Genomic DNA, 26,196 nt, shown 5'->3' with positions numbered 1-26,196 from the left:
TTCTCTCTGTAATAGCTACCTAGCTAGCTAGATATTAGCTGCCTCGCTGGCTAGTTTAGGAACACAGGGCTAGCTCAGCTAACTAGCATGTTAGCTAACGTTAGCTAGCTAGATATTAGCTGCCTCGCTGGGTAGTTTAGGAACACAGGGCTAGCTCAGCTAACTAGCATGTTAGCTAACGTTAGCTAGCTAGATATTAGCTGCCTCGCTGGGTAGTTTAGGAACAAAGGGCTAGCTCAGCTAACTAGCATGTTAGCTAACCTAGCTCAGCTAACTAGCATGTTAGCTAACGTTAGCTAGCTAGATATTAGCTGCCTCGCTGGGTAGTTTAGGAACAAAGGGCTAGCTCAGCTAACTAGCATGTTAGCTAACCTAGCTCAGCTAACTAGCATGTTAGCTAACGTTAGCTAGCTAGATATTAGCTGCCTCGCTGGGTAGTTTAGGAACACAGGGCTAGCTCAGCTAACTAGCATGTTAGCTAACGTTAGCTAGCTAGCCTTTGTTAGTTAGTGCTAGATTTGTTATGCCAGCTAGACTCAGTCACTTGTTTAGAAATGAGCTACTGCTAAACGACTAACGTTAATGTAAACAGCACAGATAGTATAAAGATAGCTTACTCGAAGCATTGTCCTCTTCTTCACTACCACATTCCGAGTTTGTACCATCGTCAACATCCATGTAGTCCTTTAGGTACGAATCCATAAGTTCTCCATTGTCGAATCGTCGAGCGGCGTTGAGCAGATCTTTGTTCAGAGCTTTCGCAAAAGCTGTAGCATCCATGGTTAAACGTGGAACTGAAATGTAAACAAACGGCGTGCAGTTCTTATGGGCAGGGTGGGGGCGGAGAACCCGGAAGCAATAGCCAATGAAAACAAATCATGCTAATCGATCTGCCCGCCCCCAAGCCCGGCTCGAAATCAGCTAAAAACGAGCTTAGTTTGCAGACTAATTAAACGTATTTCGTGAACCTAAAACTGTTGTCTGTTATAGTAAGTAGGTTCTTCACAACTTCAACTTTGGTAATACGCAAAAAAACAAAAAACGAAAAAAAACGTTTTTTTAGCTATTTTGCCCTCTAGCGCATTTCGGGGTTTGCCGAGTTGCGGACCAAATCACCAGCCGCTGTCACATATTTGTTCTTTCCTCCCTCCTCTGACTAAAGGTAAATAACTGTGGGCCTGACAGAGCGGGGCGAGGCATTCAGAGAATTCATTCATTCTAGTGGTAGAGTGTCCTCCCAGAGACTGAGAGGTTGTGGGTTCAATCAGTGGGACTTTAACTTTAATCTGTTGTCAGCGGGCTAGACGTGTTTTCCAGCTCTCCTGGTGGACGGCATTAATGACACACTGACCGATAGCATTCCTATCTGATAGCATTCCTATATGACAGCATTCCTATATGATAGCATGATAGCATTCCTATATGATAGCATTCCTATATGATAGCATTCCTATATGATAGCATTCCTATATGATAGCATGACAGCATTCCTATATGAAAGCATTCCTATATGATAGCATGACAGCATTCCGATATGAAAGCATTCCTATCTGATAGCATTCCTATATGACAGCATTCCTATATGATAGCATTCCTATATGTTATGAAGAGTTAAGGAGTTGCGTGAAGCATACATCAATATTTCTAGCCGACGGCGAGAAAAGTACTCTGCCTAAAATATCATGCTGTAGAACATAGGCAAGTACTCTTTATATGTATAGTAAATTGTGTTTGTAACTTAATTGTGGCTCATTCAGTCAGTCATAAATTCAGAATAGTAGTAAATATTGTAGATGGATGAGGGACAAAGTACTGAAGATGAGATCATTTCAATGGGGTTTTAGTAACAGGGAACTGTTTTAGTAAGGGGTAAGGGGTTTTAGTAATACAGGGAACTGTTTTAGTAAGGGGTAAGGGGTTTTAGTAATACAGGGAACTGTTTTAGTAAGGGGTAAGGGGTTTTAGTAACACAGGGAACTGTTTTAGTAAGGGGTAAGGGGTTTAGCAACACAGGGAACTGTTTTAGTAAGGGGTAAGGGGTTTTAGTAATACAGGGAACTGTTTTGGTAAGGGGTAAGGGGGTTTAGTAACACAGGGAACTGTTTTAGTAAGGGGTAAGGGGTTTAGTAACACAAGGAACTGTTTTAGTAAGGGGTAAGGGGTTTTAGTAAGACAGGGAACTGTTTTAGTAAGGGGTAAGGGGGTTTAGTAACACAGGGAACTGTTTTAGTAAGGGGTAAGGGGTTTTAGTAACACAGGGAACTGTTTTAGTAAGGGGTAAGGGGGTTTAGTAACACAGGGAACTGTTTTAGTAAGGGGTAAGGGGTTTTAGTAACACAGGGAACTGTTTTAGTAAGGGGTAAGGGGTCTTAGTAACACAGGGAACTGTTTTAGTAAGGGGTAAGGGGTTTTAGTAACAGGGACCTGTTTTAGTAAGGGGTAAGGGGGTTTAGTAACACAGGGAACTGTTTTAGTAAGGGGTAAGGGGTTTTAGTAACACAGGGAACTGTTTTAGTAAGGGGTAAGGGGTTTTAGTAACAGGGAATTGTAACACATTTCTGGTTAGAGTGCACATACAGAGACAAGGAGGGCAGCTTTGAATTGTCCATTAGGCAGCTTTGTCCATTAGGACAATCCAAAGGACAGATCAGGGACCAATTCAAATGACAGATCTTTTCTGATCATTGCTTTCATTAAGTGTTTAGCACCTTACTCAGCACTGTGCATTCTGTATACTGTATTTTATATTAATTTGTATATGATGTTTTGTATGCATTATTGTATTTTTGTATCTATAATTGTATTTTTGTGTTTATAGTTTTATATCATGTTTTGTTTGGAGGGCTCCCTTCCAGAAGATACCTCTGGGTCAATGGGACAGACAAGGTTAAATAGATTGATCAAATTGTATAGAAAGATGAATACTTACATAGCCTTTCTGCAGACCTGCACAGCTGGGATCAGTCTCCTCCGCCCCTCCTGTGATGTGTTGTATTTGTTCAGGTCAAGCTCATCCAGAACCCCCTCTGACATCTGCAGCATGTAGGCCAGCGCTGAGCACTGTATTGGAGTCAGTTCGGTTGATGTCTTCTTCTGCATGTAAGCTTGGATGTCCTGCTGAACTGAATGGTCATTCATCTCCATTAAGCAGTGGAGGAGATTGATGCACCTCTCTGGGGAGATGTTCTTCTCCTCATCCCCCCTGTTCTTGAGGAATCTGCTTGTTTCCTGGATGCTCTCTGGACTCCTCTCAATCTGAGGCAGCAGGCCTCGTAAGAGTCTCTGATTGGACTCCAGAGAGAGGCCGTGGAGGAAGCGGACAAAAAGGTCCAGGTGTCCGTTCTCACTCTGCAAAGCTTTGTGTACCGCCCCCCTCAGCAGCTCATTCAGAGACAGCTCCTCACTCCTCCTCCTCCGCAGATCAGCATCAAGGAAGGGCTCCAGTGCCTCCATGTTCTTGGTTGCGTAACAATGGTACATGTAGACCGCTGAGAAAAACTCCTGAATGCTCAGATGCACAAAGCAGTAGACTGCCCTCTGAAAAAGCACTGACTCCTCTTTGAAGATTGCTGTGCAAACCCCTGAGAACACTGCTGCCTCTCGGACATCGAGGCCACACTCTTTCAGGTCTTCTTCGTAGAACATGAGGTTGCCCTTCTCCAGATGGTCAAACGCCAGCTTTGCCAGCTTCAGGAGAACTTCCCTGTCGGCCCTCAAGAGCTCCTCCTGTTCGGTCTTGATTTCCCCTTGATACTTCTGGTTCTTCAGCTTCGTCTGAATGAGCAGGAAGTGTGTGTACATCTCAGTCAAGGTCTTGGGGATCTCTCCTTGCTTCTCTGTACTCAGCATGTGCTCAAGGACTGTGGAAGAAATCCAAGAGAAGACTGGTATGTGGCACATGATGTAGAGGCTCCTTGATGTCTTGATGTGTGAGATGATTCTTCTGGCCAGGTTCTCATCACTGATTCTCTTCATGAAGTACTCCTCCTTCTGTGCGTCATTGAACCCTCGTACCTCTGTCACCCGGTCAACACACTCAGAAGGGATCTGATTGGCTGCTGCAGGTCGGGAGGTTATCCAGAGGAGAGCAGAGGGGAGCAGATTCCCCTGGATGAGGTTGGTCAGCAGCACATCCACTGAGGTTGACTCTGTGACATGACAGCAGGTCTGGTTCTTTCTGAAGTCTAGGGGCAGTTGGCTCTCATCCAGACCATCAAAGATGAACGTGGCTTTAGAGACAGCAAGTTGCTCTGCATCTTCCATGTGTAGTTCTGGGTGGAAAACATTCAGCAGTTGGAGTAAACTGTACCGGACATGTCTAATCAAATTCAGCTCCCGGAAAGGAAGCACAAACATGACTTCCACATCTTGATTTGCCTTTCCTTCAGCCCAGTCTAAGATTGACTTCTGCACACAGACGGTTTTTCCAATACCAGGGACGCCCACAGTCAGCACAGTTCTGATGGGTCTCTCTTGACCAGGCAGGGGTTTGATGGGTTTCTCTTGACCAGGCAGGGGTGTGATGGTTCTATCTTGACCAGGCAGGGGTGTGATGGTTCTCTCTTGACCAGGCAGGGGTTTGATGGTTCTCTCTTGACCAGGCAGGGGTTTGTTGGGTCTATCTTGACCAGGCAGGGGTTTGATGGGTTTCTCTTGACCAGGCAGGGGTTTGATGGTTCTCTCTTGACCAGGCAGGGGTTTGATGGGTTTCTCTTGACCAGGCAGGGGTTTGATGGTTCTCTCTTGACCAGACAGGGGTGTGATGGGTCTCTCTTGACCAGGCAGGGGTGTGATGGGTCTCTCTTGACCAGGCAGGGGTTTGATGAGTCTCTCTTGACCAGGCAGGGGTTTGATGGGTCTCTCTTGACCAGGCAGGGGTGTGATGGGTCTCTCTTGACCAGACAGGGGTGTGATGGGTCTATCTTGACCAGGCAGGGGTTTGATGAGTCTCTCTTGACCAGGCAGGGGTTTGATGGGTTTCTCTTGACCAGGCAGGGGTTTGATGGTTCTCTCTTGACCAGACAGGGGTGTGATGGGTCTCTCTTGACCAGGCAGGGGTGTGATGGGTCTCTCTTGACCAGGCAGGGGTTTGATGAGTCTCTCTTGACCAGGCAGGGGTTTGATGGGTCTCTCTTGACCAGGCAGGGGTGTGATGGGTCTCTCTTGACCAGACAGGGGTGTGATGGGTCTATCTTGACCAGGCAGGGGTTTGAAGATGTCATTGTAGTTGATGGGTGTGTCACTGGTGATTTGTTTCCTGGATGCTCTCTCAAGTTGCCAAACCTCATGTTCATTATTAACCCCTTGACTCTCTCCCTCTGTGATGTAGAGCTCAGTGTAGATGCTGTTGAGGAGGGTTGCATTCCCTGTTTTTATGATTCCTTCAATCACATATTCAAACCTCCTCTTCAAAGTGGCTTTATGATCCTCTACGGCTCTTTGGAGACCTCTAACAACTAATGAGAGACAGGAAGTATGGAAATTAGATTGATAGGAATACAAACATTCATGGCAAAGCTCTACAGATGGTGAGAGGATCTAAATCATGTTAGAGAGCAGATAACCAAGTGAATCTCTTACTTGTTTCATCACTTCTCTGAACGTATTGCTCTCTGGGTGGCTGCAGTACAGATGGTGTTCTGGGTCTCTCTCTACACTGGGGGCCGGCGTGGTCTGCTGATGGACCAGGTGGTGTTCTGGGTCTCTCTCTACACTGGGGGCAGGCGTGGTCTGCTGATGGACCAGGCTGCTGCCAGTAGGAAGTGATGCAGGCTCTGCAGAACCTGTGTCCACAGGAGGTGAGGACTGGGTCCCTCAGCATCTGCTCACACACAGCACACCTGGACTGATCCTCAGTCAGGGCTGCCCTGCTCCCCTCACTGCAGGGACGGAGGAACCATGTGTATTAAGAGATGTTTCATACAGTAGGAACACCAGGGTAAGAGGGTGTTGGCGGGTTTTTGGGATAATGTAAAATAGATTTAAGAATGTCTCTATCAAGGACCAAATAGTGGTGTGTGTGTGTGTGTGTGTGTGTGTGTGTGTGTGTGTTTCTAGATGTAGGACTAGAATTTAGAAGTCAGATTTAGCTTAAAGAGAGAGACACACATGGAATGAATGACTGAATGAATGGAAATTAATGAATGGAAATGTTTATATGGAGTCACACAGGGATAGATTTCAAGACATACAGAGAGAGAAAGATGAAGAGAAAGAGAGAGGCAAGGACTCACACAGAGAGAGAGAGAGAGAGATAGATAGATAGATAGATAGATAGATCCGTAAATAGATAGATATACAGATAGACAGACAGATACTGTAGACAGATATAGATCCGTTAATAGATAGACAGATATATAGATAGATCCGTATATAGAAAGATATACAGATAGCAGATAGACAGAGACAGAGACAGAGACAGAGACAGAGACAGAGACAGAGACAGAGACAGAGACAGAGAGACAGAGAGATAGATAGATAGATAGATAGATAGATAGATAGATAGAAAGATGGATAGATAGATAGATTAGATTTATCAGTAAGAGTTTACTGACGTGACAGCTGATCATTTTAGTACGTTACAAATGCAAAAATTATTACAATATTGGTAGCTACAGTATGACATCATTGGTAGTTTATGACATTATTAGCTGCTATACTCTTTCTCTGAAAGGGATTGGTTGCACACTAGATCTGTCACACTTCATTTTTATGATAAACATGACTCAGGAGTTTGATGTAAATCTTCCTGTTAACTTCACTTTAGTGAAAAACTAACATGTCACCTTTATTAAATAACATCAGTGGTTCATATTCACCTTTTCTCATCAGGGTTCTTTCCATCACTGAACGTGAGAGGAAGCTCCATAGACCTGTCACTCTTCATGGACACACAGCTGGGTACAGGTGAGGCTGGTCTCTGCTGTTTGAACCTGTCAAAGACACAGAGACATCACCAGAGTATTATCAGCTGTAACTGCTGTGATTGTTGGAGTGAAAATGTAAATCAATATGAACCATGAACAAGACGCCCATATGAAAGTAACTTCTCCCCATACAAGCCTACACATGATGACATCAGCCCACACGTAATTAAATGAACAAAACGGTCACTTGCAATCTACAAAGTAGCAGGAGGCAAAAGCTGCTCATCTGGACAAGGACACATGTAACAACAACGCAGGTCATCACCGCTCAGGACAAGGGGTGTAAATCAGCGTGTCTACCCGGGGTTGGTGTTTACATCACTGCTGATCAGAGCTGGAGCTGAGAAATACCCGTGTCTACTGCAGAGTCAGCAGACATGAGACTGAATGATGAGTGTTCCCTTTACCACTGAAGACTAAACACACGTTAGTGGGTGTTGGTGGGGTTTTGAACTCATGTGAAAAGGATTTATGAATATCTCTATCAAGCGCCATCTAGTGGTGTGTGTGTGTGTGTGTGTGTGTGTGTGTGTGTGTGTGTGTGTGTGTGTGTGTGTGTGTGTGCATGCGCTGCTAGAGATGGGGCTAGGATTCAGAAGTCAGGTTTGGTGTATAGTCAGCTGAACAGCTCTGAGAGAGAGAGAGACACAAGAGTCACACAGAAACAGATTTAGAGACATACAGAGAGAGAGAGAGAGAGAGTGATGGATGGATGGATGGATAGAGGGATGGATGGATAGATAGATCCGTAAATAGATAGATAGACAGACAGACAGACAGATACTGTAGACAGATATAGATCCGTAAATAGATAGACAGATATATAGATAGATCCGTAAATAGAGATAGACACTGACAGACAGATAGACAGAGACAGAGACAGATAGATAGATAGATAGATAGATATATATATAGATATATATATAGATAGATAGATGGATAGATTAGATTTATCAGTAAGAGTTTACTGACGTGACAGCTGATCATTTTAGTACGTTACAAATGCTAAAATTATTACAATATTGGTAGCTACAGTATTACATCATTGGTAGTTTATGACATTATTAGCTGCTATACTCTTTCTCTGAAAGGGATTGGTTGCACACTAGATCTGTCACACTTCATTTTTATGATAAACATGACTCAAGAGTTTGATGTAAATCTTCCTGTTAACTTCATTTTAGTAAATAACTAACATATCACCTTTATTAAATAACATCAGTGGTTCATATTCACCTTTTCTCATCAGGGTTCTTTCCATCACTGAACGTGAGAGGAAGCTCCATAGACCTGTCACTCTTCATGGACACACAGCTGGGTCCAGGTGAGGCTGGTCTCTGCTGTTTGATCCTGTCAAAGACACAGAGACATCACCAGAGTATTATCAGCTGTAACTGCTGTGATTGTTGGAGTGAAAATGTAAATCAATATGAACCATGAACAAGACGCCCATATGAAAGTAACTTCACCCCATACAAGCCTACACATGATGACATCAGCCCACACGTAATTAAATGAACAAAACGGTCACTTGCAATCTACAAAGTAGCAGGAGGCAAAAGCTGCTCATCTGGACAAGGACACATGTAACAACAACGCAGGTCATCACTGCTCAGGACAAGAGGTGTAAATCAGCGTGTCTACCCGGGGTTGGTGTTTACATCACTGCTGATCAGAGCTGGAGCTGAGAAATACCCGTGTCTACTGCAGAGTCAGCAGACATGAGACTGAATGATGAGTGTTCCCTTCACCACTGAAGACTAAACACACGTTAGTGGGTGTTGGTGGGGTTTTGGACTCATGTGAAAAGGATTTATGAATATCTCTATCAAGGGCCATCTCGTGGTGTGTGTGTGTGTGTGTGTGTGTGTGTGTGTGTGTGTGTGTGTATGTGTGTGTGTGTGTGTGTGTGTGTGTGTGTGTGTGTGTGTGTGTGTGTGTGCACACGCTGCTAGAGATGGGGCTAGGATTCAGAAGTCAGGTTTGGTGTATAGTCAGCTGAACAGCTCTGAGAGAGAGAGACACAAGGAGTCACACAGAAACAGATTTAGAGACATACAGAGAGAGAGAGAGAGAGAGAGTGATGGATGGATGGATGGATAGAGGGATGGATGGATAGATAGATCCGTAAATAGATAGATAGACAGATATACAGATAGACAGACAGACAGACAGATACTGTAGACAGATATAGATCCGTAAATAGATGGATAGACAGATATATAGATAGATCCGTATATAGAAAGATATAGAGATAGACACTGACAGACAGATAGACAGAGACAGATAGATAGATAGATAGATAGATAGATAGATTAGATTCATCAGTAAGAGTTTACTGACGTGACAGCTGATCATTTTAGTACGTTACAAATGCTAAAATTATTACAATATTGGAAGCTACAGTATGACATCATTGGTAGTTTATGACATTATTAGCTGCTATACTCTTTCTCTGAAAGGGATTGGTTGCACCCTAGATCTGTCACACTTCATTTTTATGATAAACATGACTTAAGAGTTTGATGTAAATCTTCCTGTTAACTTCATTTTAGTGAATAACTAACATGTCACCTTTATTAAATAACATCAGTGGTTCATATTCACCTTTTCTCATCGAGGGTCTTTCCATCACTCATCATGGGAGGTGGATCCATAGACCAGTCACTCTTCATGGACTCACAGCTGGGTCCAGGTGAGGCTGGTCTCTGCTGTTTGATCCTGTCAAAGACACAGAGACATCACCAGAGTATTATCAGCTGTAACTGCTGTGATTGTTGGCGTGGAAATGTATATCAATATGAACCATGAAAAAGACGCCCATATGAAAGTAACTTCACCCCATACAAGCCTACACATGATGACATCAGCCCACACATGATTAAAAGAACAAAACGGTCACTTGCAATCTACAAAGTAGCAGGAGGCAAAAGCTGCTCATCTGGACAAGGACACATGTAACATGGATGGATACATGGATAGATAGATAGATCAGTAACTAGACAAGACAGACTATAGTGGCTTCTTTCCTTACTTGTCCCACTGTCCCAGCAAGGCAAGGTGTTATTGATGCACACTCTATTATTGCAGAAGTACCAATGTCCATAATCCAGGGTAAAATTTCAACCAAAAATTTGATTCATTTTCCTTTACATTTAAAAAAACATTCACGCATCAACCTAGTAGGCAAAAAATAAAGCAACAAACAATAGTAGCTTAATCAATCCTTCAGCAATCATTGTCTAGGTGAGTGGTCAAAAGACTGTACCTTACCCAGGCTTGCTAGGACTCTGCTCTGCCATGCTCTGCTCCTCACTGATTGGATGATAGCTCTATCAACAGGTGATCAGTATTTCAATCATTCTACTTCCATACTTCCATTACCAACCAAAAGGGGAGCCCTGGCTCCAGGTAAGTATATTCAACTTCTTTTACAGGTTTCAAGGTAAGTGATATTCATAAATCATAATTAAATATTTTAATATGTTTCTTTTGTTCAGGTTAAACTCCAAATGAAACATAAGTCAATTGTGGCTCCTACACAGACAGACAGACAGACAGATACGTTTTGCTAGCTCACTTTACAGTCTTAGCTACCGTTAGCTGCTTTTAGCCATCTGGCTATTATCTAGCGTTACAAGAGCTCTGGTCCAGCCCACGTGAATATCTCTGATAACGTTACTATATTATATACTATATTTATTATATAACATTATTATTTAACATATTGTTATTGCACCTGCTTTTGGTAACGTCCTGTGGCAGTAACCTGCACAGCGCACTCAATTCAACCATAATAATGGACCCTTCCTTGGCATTAAACTGCCCTGCAAGGTTTCTGGAGTGAGAGCCTAAGCTACCAGAAGTGTTGTGAGTGCTGCTGTGTTGTATTTAAGCAGCGTTACGTTGGTTAGAAGTCAGAGGGTTTCTCCTGCTTATTCTCTCTCACTCAAACTACATTCAATATGCTGTAGGTCTACCGCTAATGATGTCATTGGTGCTGTTTTATTCTTACTAATCACTTTCATAATTTCCCCCTTTGTCTTGTAGCTCGATCACTACATTTCCAGTACTGGGAGGGGTCGGACACAATCTTTCTTGCCCGCGCTTCAGGACTCTGGAGGTGTGTAGGTCCAGGTTGCAGCCAATGTCACCTAATGATATTATTAATATTTTAGAACCTCCCCTTTTGAGTATGTCTTCATTTTATGTCATGTTGTATCTGGGTCAATACAGATGTAAACCTGCAGTACCAATAAAGTTTTATGTAATGTATTTATTCTTGAAAACATAGCCTACTTCTCACAATAACATCATCTTCCTTTGATCAAACACCTGTTTACTGAATAACTTGTCCAGAGGCCTTGTATTGTAGCATTGTGCATATAGGGGCTATTGTGTTATTATATGACTTGATGTTTGTGATGTTTGTATGACTTGTGAATGAAGTGAGGAAAATAGCTGTATTTTCAGAGAAATGTTGGTTTAATCTGATCCTGTTAGCTATTTCTAAACTATGATGATTGACTTCTGAGTATGGCTGTCGGCTGGAGTTTTCTGTAAGAAACGGTGTCTCTCTTCCATAGACTTATGAGATGTCATTTTTAGGGCTGGTACATTCTGTGCCAAACAGCAATTGTTGTGGTTAGCGTTGAGGCGGTGTAGCTTATCTTGACCTTGCAGGGCCAGAAGCCACATCAGACCAGACCAGACCAGACCAGACCAGACCAGACCAGACCAGACCAGACCAGACCAGACCAGACCAGACCAGACCAGACCAGACCAGACCAGACCAGACCAGACCAGACCAGACCAGACCAGACCAGACCAGACCAGACCAGACCAGACCAGACCAGTCTGATCGGGGAAGAAGGGGGGTGGAACGCCCCCGAACCATAAGAACCGTGCTCGAGCTCAGATGCTTTGATTTGAGTCCAGACAGCATACAGACAGGTCAGCTGTACATTAGACTAGATGCCATCGTCTTTTGTATGTCAAACTTTCTGTAATAAACAGCTTTTGATTGTCGCTCAAATCCTGTGTTGGACAGATTCATTTGGAATACACCTGAAAAGGGACACTGGACTGTGTGGTATTTTCTGAGATTGGGGACCGTCTTTTACTGTAATCAAAACACAATGCAGAGCTTAATAAGGTCAATAATGATAAAAGACAACGAAAGTCAACAGAAGTCCCCCACCCTACCCCTGACCCCTGCCTCTACCTGGGCCCAGGCACACTCACACACACACAGACATACACCAGTCCTGGGCTCAGATCCCCTTCCCCTCACCCTCACCCGGGTCCGTATCCTTTTCCTACCCCCTCCCTACCCCAACCCCTGCCTCTACCTGGACCCAGGCACATTCACACACACACAGACATACACCAGTGTTTGCCATGTCTCTCTTATGATGTTTTTAGCCTTTCTTACTCTGAAAATGTAATTTAATGTTATTTATTGCTTTATAAATGTTCTTAGCCGGTAGACAAACATACTCCAGGAGCTTTCTCGATCGCCTTGTTGAGAGGGGTCAGGGAAGAATTTTGACAGCTCACTTATCTGGCCCCCGGGTGATTACTGTTTTTTTGCTTCCCTCTGGAATATGTAGGGGTGGGTCGTATGCCCACCTCCCTTGTTCTCTGTAAAGCGCATTGTGTTGCCTCTGGGTATGAAATGCGCTATACAAATAAAGCTTAGATTGATTGAAGTCAATTACATTTCACTGGTGGGTTAAGATATTAAGTCAGTCAATCAGTCAAAGTCACTTAATCAGGACAAAACTGAGGTACTTGTCATTGGAGTAGAGGCAGAGAGAGAGAAACTGACCACTAAAGTCACTGGCACTCAGCCCTAAGCACCAAGCTAAGAACCTGGGTGTCATTTTAGACTCTAATTTATGCTTTGAGTCCCACATCCGAAATGTGACCAAATGGGCCTTTTATCATCTTAAGAACATTACCAGAGTGCGTCCCTTCCTCTCCCTGGTAAACACAGAGAGACTGGTACATGCTTTTATCACCAGCAGACTGGACTACTGTAATGCTCTCCTTTCCTCTCCCTGGTAAACACAGAGAGACTGGTACATGCTTTTATCACCAGCAGACTGGACTACTGTAATGCTCTCCTTTCTGGTCTGACAAACAAAGCCTTAAACCAATTACAACTGGTACAAAATCCAGCAGCTCGTGTGACCGGGGCCAGAAGGACAGCACACATTACACCGGTTTATAAATCACTGCACTGGTTACCTGTTAGTTTCAGAATTGATTTTAAGATTCTTTTATTGATTTACAAAACACTGAATGGTCTTGCCCCTGAATACATGTCTGACATGGTTTTAACTGATGTGCCCGTGAGATCCCTCAGGTCCTCTGACAGCCCTCTCTTGGTTGTTCCTAAGGTGCGGTCTCAGACCCATGACAGTCTCTTGGTTGTTCCTAAGGTGCGGTCTCAGACCCATGACAGTCTCTTGGTTGTTCCTAAGGACTCAGACCTATGACAGTCTCTTGGTTGTTCCTAAGGTCTCAGACCAGTCTCTTGGTTGTTCCTAAGGTCTCAGACCCATGACAGTCTCTTGGTTGTTCCTAAGGTCTCAGACCAGTCTCTTGGTTGTTCCTAAGGAGCGGTCTCAGACCCATGGCGAGGCCTTTAGCCACTACGGGCCGCGCCTATGGAACGACCTGTCGGAGGACCTGATGGGGGCAGAGAGTGTAGATACTTTTAAAAGTAAACTTAAAACACACATTTTTACCCTGGCTTTTACCTAGTGTGTTCTCTCAACCTGCACTTGTAGTCTCTTGGTGTATTGCCTTTTTATTTCATTTATATATATATGTATTGTGTCCGTTTTCTTTTCCTGCTTTTTTAGGTTCAGCACTTGGAGTTGCACTTTGTGTATGACTTGTGCTATATAAATAAAGATTGATTGATTGATTTAAGTTTCTATTTTCCTTTTATAATTCACCAAATAATTATAATTTCTGCAAAGCACTGTCATGGGAAAGTTGTGTAGGCCTAATCTTCACTGCAGTGGTCTTCTGCTCCATTCCTACAATATCACCAGACAGAATGTTGCTCCTCCCAGAACCAGCACCTCCATCCAACCCAACTGCAGGAAGCATTGCGCCTTTTTGGATTAAACAGCTCCAGTAATGATATTCTATTATAACCAGACGGCATTACAATATCACTCAAAACGACCTGTTGTCACGCCCCCGCCTCGCCAGCCCCGCCTTCGTCCCGCTACCACGCCCTCTGACCCTGACTCAGATTCTCCTGGTACGTCCCAGAGGGCGCAGCGGGAACTGTGCTCTCACCACTCTCAGCCACGAGCCGGGCGTGGTCCCACTCCACACCTGCCTGACATCACCAATCAGCCTCAGCCACAAGCCGGGCGTGGTCCCACTCCACACCTGCCTGACGTCACCAATCAACCCATCTCAGCCAGGTTAAGAAGCCGGGCTACTCAGCAGTCGGTGCCAGATCGCTGACCAACCTAGTGGGTATCACGTCTCTAGCTTTAACCTAACCTGCATTCATCCAAACCCTACCTCACCCTTTTTGTTTTCCTTTGTCCTAGTCTGACCTCCCTGCCACTGCCTGAACCTTGCCTGGAGAACCATGTTCCTGCCTGAACCTTGCCTGGAGAACCCGTTCCTGCCTGAACCTTGTCTGGAGAACCACGTTCCTGCCTGAACCTTGCCTGGAGAACCACGTTCCTGCCTGAACCCCACGCCTGTCTGACTACCACGTTCCTGCCTGACCAATAAACGTGCCCCAACATGGGCTTGTCCCCCTACGCCTATCATGTCTGCTCTTGGGTCCTCCTCCACCAGCCCAACACCTGTTATGACTCCAGCCTCTCCACCTCCACCTCCCCAGAGTCCCCCTGTTCACCGTGCGCTCAGCTCCCTCTCCTGCAGACGGACCCTGACGGCCCAGCCAGCACAGTCTCTCTGCTCACTCATATTACAGGACCAGCACTATATTATACATCCTCTATCCCTTTAGGACTCATATTACAGGACCAGCACTATATTATACATCCTCTATCCCTTTAGGACTCATATTACAGGACCAGCACTATATTATACATCCTCTATCCCTTTAGGACTCATATTACAGGACCAGCACTATATTATACATCCTCTATCCCTTTAGGACTCATATTACAGGACCAGCACTATATTATACATCCTCTTTCCCTTTAGGACTCATATTACAGGATCAGTAGAATATTGTGTAAATGGTAAATGGACTGCACTTATATAACGCTTTTATCCAAAGTGTTATACAATGGCCTCTCATTCACACACCAATGGTGGTATCTGCCATGCAAGGCGCTAGCCTGCTCACTGGGAGCAGTTTGGGGTTCAGTGGTAAGTAGTAACGTATGGCCAGCCGGTCATTATGTTAAAACAAGAGCCCTTCAGTGTGTTAGAAAACCCCTCGGCTTCACCTGGGGATTCTGAACACACTGTCAGACTCTTCTTTTCCAGACGTCATCTCTTACTTATTTGATAAACTCCTCTGAAAAGGATGGCTCCACAGATCTGTCATACTTGATTTTCATGATAAACATGATATGATGCAAATCTTAATGTTTAAATCCTTTTATAGAATAACATGTCACCTTTGTTAAATAACATCAGTGGTTCATATTCACCTTTTCTCATCGAGGGTCTTTCCATCACTGAAGTTGAGAGGTGGACTCATAGACCTGTCTCTCTTCATGGACACACAGCTGGGTACAGGTGAGGCTGGTCTCTGCTGTTTGATCCTGTCAAAGACACAGAGACATCACCAGAGTATTATCAGCTGGAACTGCTGTGTTTGTTGGAGTGGAAATGTAAATCAATATGAACCATGAAAAAGACGCCCATATGAAAGTAACTTCACCCCATACAAGCCTACACATGATGACATCAGCCCACACATGATTAAAGGAGTAATAAAGGGAAAATGCATGTTTAGCCCTGTTTTAAGGTTACTTATGATCATACACAATGATTCAGATCAAAACGTTGACAAAACTAGCACTTTTGAGAAAGTCTGATAATTGCTCTACCACCGTTTAGGTCATACAATGGATGTGGGTGGGCACCTTGAAAAATCTTTCAAAAACATGTTAAACCCTCGATTTCAAAGACAAGAAGCTCACCGAGGGGGTAATTGGTGTCCGTTGGTGTTCTGTGATCAAATTTGCCGCAAAGTATGAATCCTGTAGGGTTTTATTGATCATTTCATGAAATCCATTGACTTGTATTGAAGCAACCGTTGTAGATGTGTAGATCAATCCGCAGAGGGGATTCAGCAAGCGGAACTACTTACGGTAGCTATTGTTATTGTTTATGTTGCAAGGCTACCCAGTTTGCGGAAGTTTACACACGTATGTGCTGCGACTAAATAGTTCTATGCTAGATATTTAAAAAAGCCTTTCCAGATGAACTAGAATCTTACTTTATGGCGAATTATATGTCAGAACGCCAACTAACACCTCGGTGAGTTTCTTGTCTTTGAAATTGAGAGTTTAACATGTTTTTTGAATGATTTTTCACGGTGCCCACCCACATCCATTGTATGACCAAAACGGTGGTAGAGCAATTATCAGACTTTCTCAAAAGTGCTAGTTTTGTCAACGTTTTGATCTGAACCATTGTATATGATCATAAGTAACCTTAAAACAGGGCTAAACATGCCTTTTCCCTTTACTACTCCTTTAAATGAACAAAACGTTCACTTGCAATCTAAAAGTAGCAGGAGGCAAAAGCTACTCATCTGGACAAGGACACATGCAACAACAACGCAGGTCATCACCGCTCAGGACAAGAGGTGTAAATCAGCGTGTCTACCCGGGGTTGGTGTTTACATCACTGCTGATCAGAGCTGGAGCTGAGAAATACCCGTGTCTACTGCAGAGTCAGCAGACATGAGACTGAATGATGAGTGTTCCCTTTACCACTGAAGACTGAACACACGTTAGTGGGTGTTTGTGGGGGTTTGGACTCATGTGAAAATGGTTTATGACTGTACCTATCAAGTGCCATCTAGTGGTGTGTGTGTGTGTGTGTGTGTGTGTGTGTGTGTACGTGTGTGTGTGTGTACGTGTGTGTGTGTGCATGTGTGTGTGTGGGTATGTGTGTACTGCTAGAGATGGGGCTAGGATTCAGAAGTCAGGTTTGGTGTATAGTCAGCTGAACAGCTCTGAGAGACAGAGAGACACAAGGAGTCACACAGAGACAGAGATTTAGAGACATACAGAGAGAGAGAGAGAGAGAGAGAGAGAGAGAGAGAGAGAGACGGGTAGATAGATAGATAGATAGATAGATAGATAGATAGATAGATAGATAGATAGATAGATAGATAGATAGATAGATAGATAGATAGATAGATAGTTACAGTCTCCTACTCTGAAAAGGATTGGTTGCTCCATAGATCTGTCCCACTTCATTTTTATGATGAACATGTTATGATTTACATCTTAATGCTTAATTCCTTTTAAAGAATAACTCTAATATGTCACCTTTATTAAATAACATCAGTGGTTCAATATGAACCATGAAAAAGATTGGAGGAATGTCTGAGTGGGAAAGGATGGCTATCAAGGTGGGTGTCGGTAAGAACACATAGGAGATGCTGGGTAACCTTTGACCTCTTTACAGGTGAAGCTCCGCCCTCTACACCTGGGTGGGTGGGACAGTGGCTGGGCAGCCAGGAGGGACAGAGAGTTGGTCGGCTCTTTTAGGATTTTTAACACCCCCCTGTCTCAGAAGCACATTTCCCCTCCTGGTAGGGTGGGTTTGATCCCGCTACAGCCTTCTCCCCTGTGTCTCCCCTTCTCCTCACCCCTCTCACCCCTACTGTCTCAATAAAGAGGAAACTAGCATCTCTCCTTCATTACAGGATATGAAATAACAGCACTGGTCATTATTACATACCTTTTCCCATCAATGAAAAGAAAAGTACATCATTTAATGGACAATTAATTAGCATCTGCATTAATCAGTTGGTGGGGACTATATCTATTAATAATTAGCTCTGCAGGATCTGGGTTGAGATCTACATTATGCAGATGCCACTGGCATTGTCCTACGGTTGTCAAAGCTAACTAACAAGTTTGTGTGAGTGTCATTCACAGTACTCCACCCTGGTGGCAGTTGGTGCTTTTAAATTCATACCCGTTTTCTAACTTGTCACTACAGTTTCTCCTACGGTTCCCAGGATTCCTACAGTGTAAATATCTAAGCTGTGACATTTATTATGTCTGAAGCAGGCCATGTTTTCCTCATGCCTGCCCTCTAGTGCTGGTGTGCAACGGTATTGCTTTTCATAAATTAGAGTGGTGAGCATGTCATGAGATTAGACACCAAACCCCACATACCAACATCTCGCTCACTGAGGTAATTTGAAGAGGGTGAATATTAATTGATGACTACTTTGACAAGGTTGATAAGAATCTGGTCAATATGAGCCAGGAAACGCACAGTAGGGTCTATAAGTTGAGCTGAAGGTAGAGGTTAATAATGAATGACTACAGAGGTAATCATAGATGTTGGTGCAGTTTATGTTTTAGTATAAAACAGTTTAATAACAACAATCTGAAATTCCTACCGTGACTCAGTGGTAAGATCTCCTTCTCTGAAGCTGATTGGTTGATCCATAGACCTGTCACTCTTCATGGAGATACAGCTGGGTACAGGTGAGGGTGGTCTCTCCTGCTGGATTGAGCTTCAACACAACAGAGAGAGACCTTCAGTCTCTCATGTATTCTGACTAAAGATGATGTCATCATATCACTGCTGAGCTCTGAGATGGAGACCAGTCATGAACAGTTCTGGATTCTCATCTTACCTCTTAGCTTTGGTGTCCGTGTGATGTTCCCCAGAGAGACTCATTTTAGAGGCAGTGTTCTCCTCCTCTCTCTCTCCAGAGAGACTCATTTCAGAGGCAGTGTTCTCCTCCTCTCTCTCTCCAGAGAGACTCATTTCAGAGGCAGTGTTCTCCTCCTCTCTCCACAGAAAGACTCATTTTAGAGGCGGTGCCCCTGAAAAGCAGTCAAATTATTAATAGATCCATTGGTAGGTTGATGGTTTATAAAGCAGAGATGAATGCGTACATCTTTTTCACATACAGCATGACGCTCTTATGGCACAACAGTCCCAGAACAGCTCAGTGACAACATGATGTCAACAACAAAAAACAAACATCTTTATTTGTCATGCGGTGAGACACCGCACATCACACGGTGTAGGTGGCGAAACACACAACACACACACACACACACACACACACAATGGCTGGAGCATCTCCACTGTCATGAGAGAACCTGCCTCCCTCAGAAACCTGTCCAGCTCCTCCTAGAGAGACTGGGCAGCTCAGTGAGTAGAAGGAGCAGGAACGTGGTCCTGGTTGTCAGAGGGACTGGGCAGCTCAGTGAGTAGAAGGAGCAGGAACGTGGTCCTGGTTGTCAGAGAGACTGGGCAGCTCAGTGAGTAGAAGGAGCAGGAACGTGGTCCTGGTTGTCAGAGAGACTGGGCAGCTCAGTGAGTAGAAGGAGCAGGAACGTGGTCCTGGTTGTCAGAGAGACTGGGCAGCTCAGTGAGTAGAAGGAGCAGGAACGTGGTCCTGGTTGTCAGAGAGACTGGGCAGCTCAGTGAGTAGAAGGAGCAGGAACGTGGTCCTGGTTGTCAGAGAGACTGGGCAGCTCAGTGAGTAGAAGGAGCAGGAACGTGGTCCTGGTTGTCAGAGAGACTGGGCAGCTCAGTGAGTAGAAGGAGCAGGAACGTGGTCCTGGTTGTCAGAGAGACTGGGCAGCTCAGTGAGTAGAAGGAGCAGGAACGTGGTCCTGGTTGTCAGAGAGACTGGGCAGCTCAGTGAGTAGAAGGAGCAGGAACGTGGTCCTGGTTGTCAGAGAGACTGGGCAGCTCAGTGAGTAGAAGGAGCAGGAACGTGGTCCTGGTTGTCAGAGTGCACCAGAGCTCACTGGAAACAACACTATATTCCACTACTATGCATATTCTGGATCTGCATTTACAACGTTGCTCTAACATTTTTCCACTGCTGAATCACCACATTTCCCCCTAGAGGGATCATTAAAGTCATCCATCCATCCATCTCTAATCTGTCCTCAGTGTTTAGTGCGGGCTACTGGCTGGCTATTCCTTTGCTCAATTATAGCCACTGACCCAGCAATAGAAGAGTTGTTTTAACACATCTTCGTCGTGGGTCCAGGCAGATGAAGATGAGTCAGTTTGTTCAACTATCCTACAGCTAGGACTCTATTGCTCCTCAGTTCAACTCAACTGTATTGCAGAGTCAGGGTGATAAATCAAGACACATCAGACAATACCTTCTTCACTTCCCTTAGTTTGTATGCAGCACAGATCAATTACTACAGGTGTGGCCAGATTGACAATCAGTGGTCATGTTGTCAATCAAAATCAGTTCATTCAGTAATGTTACAGGGCTCCGTTTCCATGTAATCCATAATGGGTGCTCTAAATTATCTTCGCCAGCAGGTGTCAGTAGTGTATAAAGCATTTATGGGGCCTGAATAGACCTAATGAATCTATTATGCAATGTGCCTCGAAGCCTCTGTGTTTCAGAAAGCCTCATTTCTCCAGTCGCCATCACTACCTACTTCCTCGCAAATCCGCCTTTTAGTGCTGCTGGTAACCTCAACGCCAGAGGGAAATTAGCCTACACTCAGGACATTTATGATTTTACAAGTGTCTGTTCTGCTTAAATTTGAACGGCTTTTGAAGAACATTTAAAATTGTTTTCATTATTCATAAACAGACATGATGACAACGCGCGTTTCTAACTTACAGCCGCTTCTGTGAAGTTTAAAATAGTTTGCAAACATTCGCGTAGGAAGACGAAAGTGAGACTGAGAGCCAAAGGCAAAAGCACTTGGCAATATTTCAGATTGAAACCCAAAGCTAATAGGGAGCTTGATAACAGGACATGTGTAAACTCTTGCTTACAGCCTGGTTCTCTCCCTACTAACACAGTGCGTAAAACTGACGGGACACATTGGTGTAATTGTGGTAACTTTGCGACGGTACCAGCAGCGGACCTAGCTGACACCTAGCTGACACTTGCCTTTTCAGTTGCAAAATAACCAAAATAGCCGTCCTCAAGGACACTGTAAGGGAACGTAGCCGCCACTGCTGCTTAAATCCGTAACTACGATGTAATTAAATAACGTGACAATGTGGTTACATCACAGTCCCAATCGGACTTTATTGGAAATGTGTCACAGTGGGTCAGAACATGTGTAAATTACTTAGTTTTAAAATAAATTTTGAAGTCATACAGTTACAGAATTGTAATAATGAGGAGAAATCCTGCATGTCTGTTTTGTGTGTAATTTCTCATTTACAGTTAATATAAACACTAAAGATTTGCAGTCAAGGCCTAATAAAAATAATGATAAAAAATATGCCTATGAATAAAGTCCTAATTTTGCAACCTAAATGTGAGCAATGAACGCTGAGCAGTGAACGTAAAACAAAGAATGCAAGGCATTGGGCTACTTTCTTAGGTGACACAATTGAAGAACTAGACAAACAAGTTACACACTCTGGTACAGTAGGTGGCTGTATGCACATTAAAGTTGTTTGCGATCCACCCAGCGAAGCAGAAGAAGACGGGTTACATTTCCGCTCCGTTTGAAACAGAAACGATTGAGAAAGACCAACACGCTGTCTTTGTCCCCGCGACAACACATCCTGTAAGTATCTCAATTTCAATGTATACATAGCTAGCTATGTATTTTGGTATCGTCCCAGATAAAACACCAACGTTATGTGCAAGCTACCCTTTTGTAATGATTATCTATATGCAGATGCTCTCTTTCCAATGTTAGCTAACTAGCTAGCCAGCTAACATGATTAGCCTTTTTCTGTACATCATGGCTAGCTAAGTAGCCTACGTAAAATGACTCTGTCGCAATTATTGTTATAACTTTCGCTTTTGTGTAATTGTAGCTTAAATTATAATGTTGGCTTGGCAACTTGAGAATATTTCAGTTGTGTACACTATAACTTTTATGAAGTGTTGTCGTGGGCCATTGTTTCCTAATTACGGGCAATGGTGGAGTCTTCTCAAGTCTAGCAGGCTCGCGCAAGCTCCTGCACGTTCGTACTGTTTCATCGCTTGGAATAAAATGCGATAATTAGCTTACTCATTGATTTCGCATTAACCCACAACACCGTTAGTATGTGTTTGTTTTTAGGCATTCATTTTTCTGAAGTTAACGTTAACAGAATACTAGAAGCCCCAACAACGGAGCTAGGCTAGCTAGCAGGATTTGTTATAGCAGCCATCTTGGCTTTTTTGGTTACAACAGCCATCATGGTGGTTTTGGGATGTGATTTCATGTTACTCTTAACTGTTGAAATGGTTGCTCATGCTGTCAAACGGGTAAAGAATTGTGTACTACGTTTTCCCTCACATACAAATCCAAATTTAGCATAAAAGGTACTCATGATGTGGACTACTAATATAGTGTCTTGCAAAATCTATTTAATTACTGAGTGTGAAGGGTGGTAGACATGTTGCCCTGTTCCTCTAAACGTGTCAGAAATCACGTGGTCCTGTGGAGTGTGCAAGTCAGCCAACGAGAGGGTCACCCACCCACTCTCTCTCTCTCTCCCTCTCTCCCCTCCCATGCTCTGTTGCCAACCTCCCAGTTCTTGTTTGAACTGAGCAAGAAGCAGGTGAGCGGGACAGGAAGAGGCGCTAAGACGGGGACAGGCGTGGCCAGGGGCAGTCCTGGGACAGCACCACAGGCTCTGTGAGTCTTGTTCAGTTGAATGCCCTCATGAGTATTAACAGAAGAGCACCATATACATATGCACACATACACTCTAACATGTCGCTCTCTCCTCAGCTCAGCCCAATGGTCTCTGATGGTTCTGTCTGGCCAGCCCTTAGGTGGAGAAACACCTGATCATCAATATAGGCAGGCACACGTAAGTACAAATGCACATACGTTTCCATAGACGGGATAAACAAATGGGAATATTGATATTGAGTTAATGTTAGCGGTAGACATGTGAGATTCATAAGACGCATCACTGACGCCAGTGACGCCACAATATCAGGGAAATTGAGCAATTGCTTCCCTGTAGTGCAAACTTGCAAGATTCGCTCAGTTATTAACCCTTCTTGCCTTTTTTGTTGGTTTTCTCTCTCCTCCTTCCTCTCTGTGCAGTTCTCCTGTGTGCCGAGCCGCTATCCCATGTATTGCCACTGCTGACAGGGTAGAGCTCAGCCCCATGCAGAAGTGAGTGATGAGGAGAGGGAAGATCATTTTCCCTTTTTTTTTCCCTCCAGTTTTAGGAACCGTCTCAAGAATGTGTTCCCCACTTTTATGCCTTTAAATCAGGGTTGGAGTATTCCAGGTGTGTGGCCATGGCCATGAACACCAGTAGAGGAGGGAACCAAGTGTCTCATTCTCTGCGCAGTTGTGTGGTTGTTACCCCCCACTAGCTACATATTCATTCAATCTTTATTTAACCTCGTGAATCAATTGAGAGTAAGCTCTCATTTACAATGACGTATAATCACTCTATATTTGAACTTGTACTACAGGTGAGAGAATCCTTTTTAATGCTCTCCTAGCTGTGATGTTAGAGTTGTGCAAGACTTGGGTGTTCTCCTGCTCTGAGTGCCCATTCTCCTATACCTCCCAGATCTACCTCCACAAGCACATCAAGAGGAGCCATGACAACCTCTGTCTCTGCTGAGGAACACACAGAGCATTATGAAGTAGCCAGTGCCTTGGCGAAGGTGTTTGAGCAGCAGTCATCAATGGATTAACTCCCAAGACACAAGGAAGAGACAGCGCAACACGCGCTATGACTCCAGTGACGAAGGTAATATAATAAAGTGCATTCAACAGTCCCAAAAGAGTACTACTTGAGTTGACTAATCTGAGCTTATTTACCTCTACTATATGTTCCAGTGCCCAGGCAGCCGGTCGGCAGAACTCAGACCAGACCAGCTATGCCAGGTGCCAGAGCCGGAAGGCCTGCTCTGCCAGTTATCAATGCAGGTATCCATGCATGTTTGTGTTGGTGAAATGTCTATGCATATTTGCACACTGACAGTTAACTCAGGACTTTCTGAAGACTCATGTACTCAGTTCACTAATTCGCTAATCTCACATCTCACTACTTGGCAGTAGATGTTCATCGCCCGGGTCCTTTGAGCCAAGGCGCTGTGAGCCCAGGCCCTTCAGCCCTTCAGACGTCCAGGCACGAGCAGCATGCATCAGCGATTAGCACCCCGGCAAGACCAGGTCAGGGTCTGACATGTCTCATGTCGAGTTGATTCTTCCCCTTATGCCAGAATCACTACGCCGCCAGCACCATAGTTTCCTGCTCATCCCTTTATCCTCTGGTTTTCAGGTAGTTCTCTGATGCCATCGCCTGTGAGACCAACAGCTCCAGCAGTGTTGCCATCAAGCTCTGCAGATGCTGGTATGCTGAATTTTGTGAACTACTTCATGCTGCATGTAGGGATATACTTTGAGTTGAATATCCATTATGGGACCGTACAATTGCTTATAGCCACATCTGTGTTTAATATCCAGACTTCCAGAGGATGATGTGTCAGCAGTTCTCCAGCGTCATGCAAAGTCTGAGGGAGATGGCACAGACAATGATGAGGCTGGAGCAGAGGCTGGAGCAGAGACTGTCCGGCGAGTCTGCAGACAGCTATCGGGGAGCAGTACTGGATGACCTGCACCCTGCTAAAACGGAGGAGGAGCTGCTGGTCTTGGAGGAGCAGCTGAAGGACAAGGATCATCAAAGGAAGATGGTGAGTAACTTCAGGGCAGAACTTTGTTCCTTATTTTTGCAGGGAAGTGTTAAGGAAATGTAAAAGTAAATGATTGTCTTTATGTTTTGCAGACACGATATCTGAGTTCCATTGGTGGCAAAGATCTGCCAGATGTGGTCCGGCGGGTGCTGTCAGCCATTGCCATACACAGAGTGTGGTGTGTCTACAGCATCCATGGGAAGAGGGGGAAGAAGCCTCTGAAGAATATGACCCTCTACAATGTCATATTACGTAAGGGATTGTTCATATTTTCGCAAAATAATACATTGTCTTTGCTTCATGCCATGTGCAATGAAACCATTCCCTTTTTGGTTAAAAGGTGCAGTTATGGCCTGTAAGCCAAGCACCACTGTGACGGAGGTGTCTGCCCAGCTGCAGGAGATGCTGAAACATGCCCCTGCTCGATGCAAAAAGGTATGTGATGTCAGGCCGTTAATTTTCTCGTATCCAGTGACATGGCACGCTTCCAATGAACGTATGCGACTTGCTTTTACAGCCATTTCATTATGTCCTTAGGCATCTGCTCCAGCCCAGCTGACCTCCCCAGCCCAGCCCCTGACCGCAGCTCCAGCCCTGACCACAGTGGAGTATTCAGATGAGGATGACCTCTTCAGCCCAGACCCTCGATTCAGATGTGGGTGACCTCCAGCCCAGCCCGTCTCCCTTTCCAGCCTGCCAGGATGGATGCCTTTTTTGTAAAAAGTTTTTGTAAATTTTAACTCTTTTTTTTGTGGGATACAATGGTCTGTTCCCGGTCTGCCTGCCACAGAATGCGCACTTTGTTTCATTTTTGTTTTTAGAACTTTTGCAATTGTCAGATAATGGGTTGCTAGCCAGAGCTTGTACATACTTTTTTTTGCTTTTCTGGCTATGCGTAATGTGACAGACCGTAAACCTCATCCTTGTAAATATGTATACTTTTAATTTGTAATGTACTTTGTGTAATAAAATGTTCTAAACTGTTAATGGTGTTCAGTCTTATATTGGTTTGTATCATAATGCTTGCTGCTATATCCCCATATAGCATTAATTCGTTTTTGTACTGGTAAATGCTAAATATAGCCAGTGGTACTGCAAATGCTAAATATAGCCAGTGGTCAGGGTTTAGTAAGTAAGTGACCATATTTGCACCGTGCGAAAAAGACGTGCAGACCAAGTCATATAAATACCTGTAAATCTAGTGTCAGCCAAGTGAGTTTATAACGGAAGTTCCTGCCCACGTGATCACGTGCGTTCTTTGCACGCGGCCGCAACTTCTGAATGACGTGTCGTTCTAACGTAGCTGCTACTAATCGGCAGACCTCGCGTTTCCGTAAATGGCCGCGTAATTTCCGCACGTGGCGCAGATAAATCGTCACCTATAGCGGCCGTATGTAGAACGTTTGCGCAACCTGCGTGTGTTAGTAGGGCTGCCTG

General features: G+C 44.3%; 1 protein-coding gene across 1 annotated transcript in view; it reads right to left on the bottom strand.

Moving 5' to 3' along the window:
• The window catches only part of LOC311322613 (uncharacterized protein), a gene marked incomplete at both ends in the record, with an annotated part of 201,709 nt that extends 191,481 nt beyond the window's left edge, over positions 1-10,228 (bottom strand). Inside the window, 5 exons of the mRNA XM_084454697.1 lie at positions 2,930-4,472; positions 5,193-5,456; positions 5,743-5,879; positions 6,819-6,932; positions 10,200-10,228. Of these exons, the coding sequence (XP_084310823.1) occupies positions 2,930-4,472; positions 5,193-5,456; positions 5,743-5,879; positions 6,819-6,932; positions 10,200-10,228 (2,087 nt within the window). The remainder of the gene's footprint in view (positions 1-2,929; positions 4,473-5,192; positions 5,457-5,742; positions 5,880-6,818; positions 6,933-10,199) is intronic.
• Between the last annotated feature and the right edge of the window lie 15,968 nt (positions 10,229-26,196).

The sequence above is a fragment of the Borostomias antarcticus genome, assembly GCF_949987555.1.
Source record: "Borostomias antarcticus genome assembly, chromosome: 20".
NCBI classification, from domain to species: Eukaryota; Metazoa; Chordata; class Actinopteri; order Stomiiformes; family Stomiidae; genus Borostomias; species Borostomias antarcticus.
The sequence above is the reverse complement of the archived record's forward strand: the minus strand, read 5'-3'. Positions and strand labels throughout refer to the sequence as shown.